Source organism: Fulmarus glacialis, unplaced genomic scaffold, assembly GCF_000690835.1.
Source record: "Fulmarus glacialis isolate BGI_N327 unplaced genomic scaffold, ASM69083v1 scaffold3512, whole genome shotgun sequence".
Lineage (NCBI taxonomy): Eukaryota > Metazoa > Chordata > Aves > Procellariiformes > Procellariidae > Fulmarus > Fulmarus glacialis.
In genome coordinates, this window is record NW_009199620.1 from 1 (window position 1) to 6,260 (window position 6,260).

A 6,260-nucleotide genomic window follows, 5' to 3' on the forward strand; every position below is an offset into this window, starting at 1 on the left:
TAAAAAATAAAAAAAGGAATAGTTCACTAAATCCCATGTTAAATGTCTAAACAATAGAGGAAATACAGAGTGTAGTATTCTGGTGTTTTGAAAACAGTTGTGATGGCAATAATTAAAGAATTTTGTTGTGTATAATTTTCATCCAAGTCTTCTCTGGCAGAAGATTTTCTGTAGATTTTGTGCCCCTGTCATTTTTATTATTAGTGTGTTCGTTGTGCCCAAATGTACCAGCTGAGATCAACCGTTGTGTTAGAAGCTGTATAAAAATACATTGAGAGACAGTTCTTTTAGTAAAAAAAATGCAAGTCTGAAGTCTAAAAAGTGGAAACAGAGGCACAGAAAAGCGTCTTACTGAGAGTTATGCAGCAGGCTAGTGGAAGAGACAGGTCTACCAGCCAAGTCTACTGCTTTCTAGACCAGTGGTCTTACTTGAGAGACACTACCTCTGTGAGTTTAGTAAAATCAGTTCAGCTACACAGCTGATAAACATACACAGACAACATTAACAAGATGCTAAGAATTGTATAAGGACAGATACAGCTTTTTTACTGGATCTTCACAAAGATGAACATAATACTGTCCATGTTTAGTTTTCCCAGTAAAAGTGGTATTTGCTCACCGAATCTGTGTGCATTTTGGCAGCAGCAGGGATACCAGTGGTTCCCCGTTCACCAGCTACTTGACTGCATTAACTTTTACCTTTATGCATAGACACTCTGCCATGTTACCTCTTCAGTTTGGGTCATTAGTGCTCTTTAAGCTAACACGGTTATGCTATTGTCACTTTGACTCCTGTGTAAATACAGGTATATCTCAGACAGGTTTAAACTTGCTAGTTCTCAGATAATATCTGCAGTCTACTTTATGCCAACATGGAGCTCAATGTGCATTACATTTATGTTTTGTAGGCAGTTTGTCTTCAAACTGTTATGGTTCCAAGCATGCTATTATGACTGTTCACAATCTTCAGGTTAAATATATATAGACACGACTCCAACATGCATGATCTGCACAGCAATCTAGAAATATACAGTATTGAGTCTGTCATATGATAAAGTTCAGAGGCTTTTGGTCAAGGTAGTTTTTCTGGTTTTTCATGATGAAATTTGTGCATGTATACAGTACCTTGTGTTTCCAGAATGTATTTAAAATGGATAAACTTACAAGAAAACATATTTTTTCTTGTTTTCTACAGTGTTTTCTCTAAATGTTGTAATATGAAGCTGTCATGTTAAGCTGTTAAGCAAGTGAAAGTTATTTGACTGATAGCTCCACGGTATGCATTCTTTTAATAAAGCAGGCCATTTGCTAGGACTCGGGAGGGCTGCCCACACACCTCCATTGTGCGTTCTTTCCTGAAGGGTGGGGTTTGGATCCTGTGTGATGGAGACAGTCAAATTACACATGGCTGCGGCTGTGGCAATTTTGTTCACCAGGAATTGTGCAGAGTTCAGTAACAATGGTTTCTTTTTTCGTCAATCTAGCTTAATATATGGTAGTTATTAATTTAAAATATGAAACTTCTGCTGGTTAGCGTCAAGTTTTAGGTGTCCAGAATAGAGGTCATTATTCCTTTTCATCTTGACAAATGAACTGAGCTTTAACTGTGAGCAGTATTTAACTGGATTCTCTTCTTGCCTGAGCTTTTACTGTGATATGATCAAAACCATGAACAGGTTAAAAAATAGTAACATAATTCTTAGCTGTAAAAGATGGCCTATATTTGACTGCTGTCTAAATGACCTCCTTCTTACAAAATAAGTTTTCACTATTTAGAGGTATGCATATTTTTGATATTTCTGTTGTCTAATATAGCTAAAGAAAACCCAGCAGTGACATGGGACAACTTTTTTCATTTCACCTTCATCTGAGCAAATTGATATAAATGGAGGGACCTGCTGGCATGCAGAATTTGCACACATATTAAGAAAATCAGATGCACTTCGGAAGTGTGAGGCTAGATGAACACAAAAAGTGGTGTTTTTTTTTTCTTTTGCCAAATCTTTCACAGGAATAATGTGGGTATTTCCATTTGAGATATGCCAGGATGCATTTAGACTTGTGACCTCAGAGGAAAGAGCAAAGTAGCAAGAAAATCTGTGTTCCTATAATTAAGGAAGTTTGTTTTCATACTTTTTAATTCTAGGAACATAAGCCACTTGTGCTTCCCCTGTCCTTTCTCTTTTCTTTTTTTGTACTGAATTAATAGGGAAAATTGTTCTGATAGAAACATATTGGTTGCAGTAAAGAACTGTATGTTACCTGCCCTGCACTCCTCACAGTGGCCAATGATATTTAACTGGTGAGAAATGTGCTCTGTCTGACACTTACCAAACAAAAGCAGAGTTGTCTTTCATTTTTAGAGTTTGTTCTCTACATGGCCTTGAATGTTCATTTCTTTGACATAAGATAATGATTCATTCTCTTGCTTTGCAGTTTCTAGATGGCTAGGTACTTAAAAAGTCAATACTGAATTTCTAAGCAGAAATCCACATATGACTACAGTAAAGCTCCACTATTACAGCATTGTATTAAGAGATGTATTGGTATATTTTATATCTATAAAAATAAGAAGATTTAATTTGATTTATGAGCAGTATTTTAAAATGTGCTACCTTGGTTTTATTGATAACAATTTTTAGAAAGTATAACTCTTCTGAGTCTAGATTCATCCTAAGTGAAAAATGAAAAGTGAATTATTGCTGGAAAAATCATCCAAAGTCAGGGGTAACTGTATGCTTTGAAACATAATTCTCTTTGTTCTTTATTTAAGGGTTAAAGCCAAGTGATCCAACCATGACCGGCAAAACACAGACCAGCAACGTCACCAATAAGAACGACCCAAAGTCCATCAATTCCAGAGTCTTCATCGGCAATTTGAACACAGCCATTGTCAAAAAAGGTGACATCGAAGCAATCTTTGCAAAGTATGGGAAAATAGTTGGCTGCTCAGTGCACAAAGGTTATGCGTTTGTACAATACATGAGCGAGAGGCACGCGAGGGCTGCAGTGGCAGGGGGGGAAGAGAGAATGCCAGGATCATCGCAGGGCAGCCACTAGGTAAGGGCTTGTTCGTATCATTGAAATATTGTTTTTTCTTTCCTTTCTGTTTGAAATATCATCTGCTGCTTGTGCCGTGGGGACTATAAGTTTGTTTTGCCATTGTTCCATCTATGCGTATTTCCAGGATGTTGGATCTGGCAGAATTTTCAAAGTATTAGATGTTATCTAGATATTACAAAATGTTTAGTGTTAGAAACTGCTGATTTATTAAATACATCACTTCTGACTGCTTTATACTTCTCTGTGTAATCCCATTGTAGTGAACATGATTACTCATTTGAGGAAACTATAAGTATTTTCTCTTACACTCTAGTTAGTAAATTTAATGTAATATAACAAGACTCATCTAACAGATGTAGTTATCTTGCATTTAATGAATCTAAAATAATATCCAGCCCAGTGGTGTGTCAGATTTTATATAGAAGCAAAAGAATGAGTTTTGTTAGTCCTTGAAATTCTACCAAATCAAACTGTAATGCAGTTATTAATTTAAAGACTTTTATTACTAAAAACTTAGGCTGAAGTTATTCCCACATAACGTTGTGGACACTGTTCATCTGAACTCCAAATTTAAAAAAAAGTGTAACATTTTGTTTTCTAGTGCTTTGTCATGAACGCTTATACAAGATCTGGTTGTTTCTTATTGCAAGTGTTACCTCTAAAAGCTATTTGTGATTAAATATGGAGGCTGTCAATGATAAAATCATCTGGAGTACAGTACTAACCCCATCTGTGATATATATAGTAATAATGGACAGTACAGCAAGATGTTTGGTAGGAGCCAGAGAACTTTCACTAGACCTCTGCTATGTTGCTCAGATCCAAACCCATATATGTCATGGCTATGTCAGGAAAAGGTCAAGTGTAGCTAGTGCTTTGGCTGTAAGAAGTCATAAAGAATGGATATGGCTTATTCATTTTCAATTTCTCAGGCTGTGGAAATCTGTTTTTCTGATTATTTATAGAAATTGAGGTATTTGTGTTAGATGGGTTGTTGTTTTGTCACAGTTGCTCAACAGTAATTTTAAGTTTTATAACCCCTTATTTTGGGCTCAAAAGAAAAACAGATTAAAGAAATCCAATTACATTTTAGGGGAGATTACTTTACAACTTTTTTAGGAAAAGTTATATATATGAGTGAAATAAAAGAACTCTAGTGATAAAGCAAGGCAGCAAAGTCAGTCTGTGGAATGGCATTATTAGAAGATGTTTCCTGGAGCGGTGGTCTCTGAGCAATAGGCCATGTAATGTCATCAGTGCATTATTTACAGCTCCTTGCACACTGGTCTGACCAGATTTTTTAAACTGTGTTTTCCTGAGGCAATAGACCTGTTATTACTATGACTACTGTTGCTAGTCTCTTTTAGTATTTCTTGTGGCATCTATAATATGCCAAGTGCTTTGTACAAGGAGATGCCTTTGCTCTACTCAGAGTACTTTTGTGCTTTGTATAGAAGGTAAGTGAAGTTGTTGTAAAAGAAATTAAGGGACTAATAATTACTTGAATTGTTCAAATCTTTTAGTACAATAGAAAGTTTGTTCAATACTAAGTTTCAGCTGTATAATCTTAAAATACTTTGATTATTCTGTAAAGTCTTGTGATGGCATATTTCATGCCTCAGTTCCTGATGTATCAAGGAATATAAAGAATAAGAAAGGTGAAATTTTTATTTAGCTGTTCCAAACCTCATTTACTCTTTCTGTATACAAAATACAGTTGTCATCTGCATTGTTTGACAAAGAAAACCACTTTGTAAAAGTGATACTTTGTGGAATCATAGAAACATAGAATGGTTTGGGTTGGAAGGGACCTTAAAGATCATCTAGTCCTAACCCCCCTGCCATGGGCAGGGACACCTTCCACTAGACCAGGTTGCTCAAAGCCCCATCCAATCTGGCCTTGAACACTTCCAGGGATGGGGCATTTACAGCGTCTCTGGGCAACCTGTTCCAGTGCCTCACCACCCTCATAGTGAAGAATTTCTCCCTTATATCTAATCTAAATCTATCCTCTTTCAGTTTAAAGCCATTAGCCCTTGTAAAAAAAAGTCACTTTCCAGCTTTCTTGTAGGCCCCCTTCAGGTACCGGCAGGCTGCTATAAAGTTTCCCCAGAGCCTTCTTTTCTCCAGGGTGAACAACCCCAAATCCCTCAGCTTGTTTTCGCAGGAGAGTGCTCCAGCCCTCTGATCATCTGAGCCCTCCTCTGGACTCGCTGCAACAGGTCCATGTCCTTCTTATGTTGGGGGCCCCAGAGCTGAACACAGTACTCCAGGTGAGGTCTCAGGAAAGCAGAGTAGAGGGGGAGAATCACCTCCTTCGACCTGCTGGCCACGCTTCTTTTGATGCAGCCCAGGATACAGTTGGCTTTCTGGGCTGCAAGCGCACATTGCTAGGTCGTGTTGTGCTTCTCATCAACCAACACCCCCAGGGCTGCTCTCAAACCATTTTCCAACCAGCCTGTATTTGTGCTTGGGATTGCCCCAACCCACATGCAGGACCTTGCGCTTGGCCCTGTTAAACTTCATGATGTTTGCACGGGCCCACGTCTCAAGCCTGTCAAGGTCCCTCTGGATGGCATCCCTTCCCTCCAGCATGCAGACTGCACCACACAGCTTGGTGTTGTCGGCAAACTTGCTGAGGGTGCACTCAATCCCACTGTCCATGTGACCGACAAAGATGTTAAACAACGCTGGTCCTAATACCGACCCCTGAGGAACACCACTCGTCACTGGTCTCTTCTTGGCCATCGAGCCATTGACTGCAACTCTTTGAGTGTGACCATCCAGCCAATTCCTTATCTGCCAAGTGGTCTATCCGTCAAATCCATGTCTTTCCAATTTAGAGACAAGGATGTCGTGCAGGACAGTGTCAAATGCTTTGCACAAGTCCAGGTAGATGCCGTCAGTTGCTCTTCCTTTATCCACCAACGCTGTAATCCCGTCATAGAAGGCCAACAAATTTGTCAGGCATGATTTGCCCTTAGTGAAGCTGTCACCAATCACCTCTTTATTTCCATGTGCCTTAGCATAGTTTCCAGGAGGATCTGCTCCATGATCTTCCCAGGCACAGAGGTGAGACTGACTGGCTTTTTCTTCCCCCGGGCTTCCTTTTTTTCCCTTTTTAAAAATGGGGGTTATGTTTCCCCTTTTCCGGTCAGCGGGAACTTCACTGGACTGCCGCAACTTCTCGAATATGA

The 6,260-nt window shown here is 38.9% G+C and overlaps 1 protein-coding gene across 1 annotated transcript; it reads left to right on the plus strand.

Moving 5' to 3' along the window:
- Window positions 1-2,773: 2,773 nt before the first annotated feature.
- LOC104073502 (RNA-binding Raly-like protein) lies at window positions 2,774-3,060 on the plus strand (the record flags this gene model as incomplete). The annotated part of the gene is made up of 1 exon (XM_009573308.1): window positions 2,774-3,060. A coding segment is annotated over one exon (287 nt), but the record flags the coding sequence as incomplete, so codon positions are not given.
- Window positions 3,061-6,260: the final 3,200 nt, after the last annotated feature.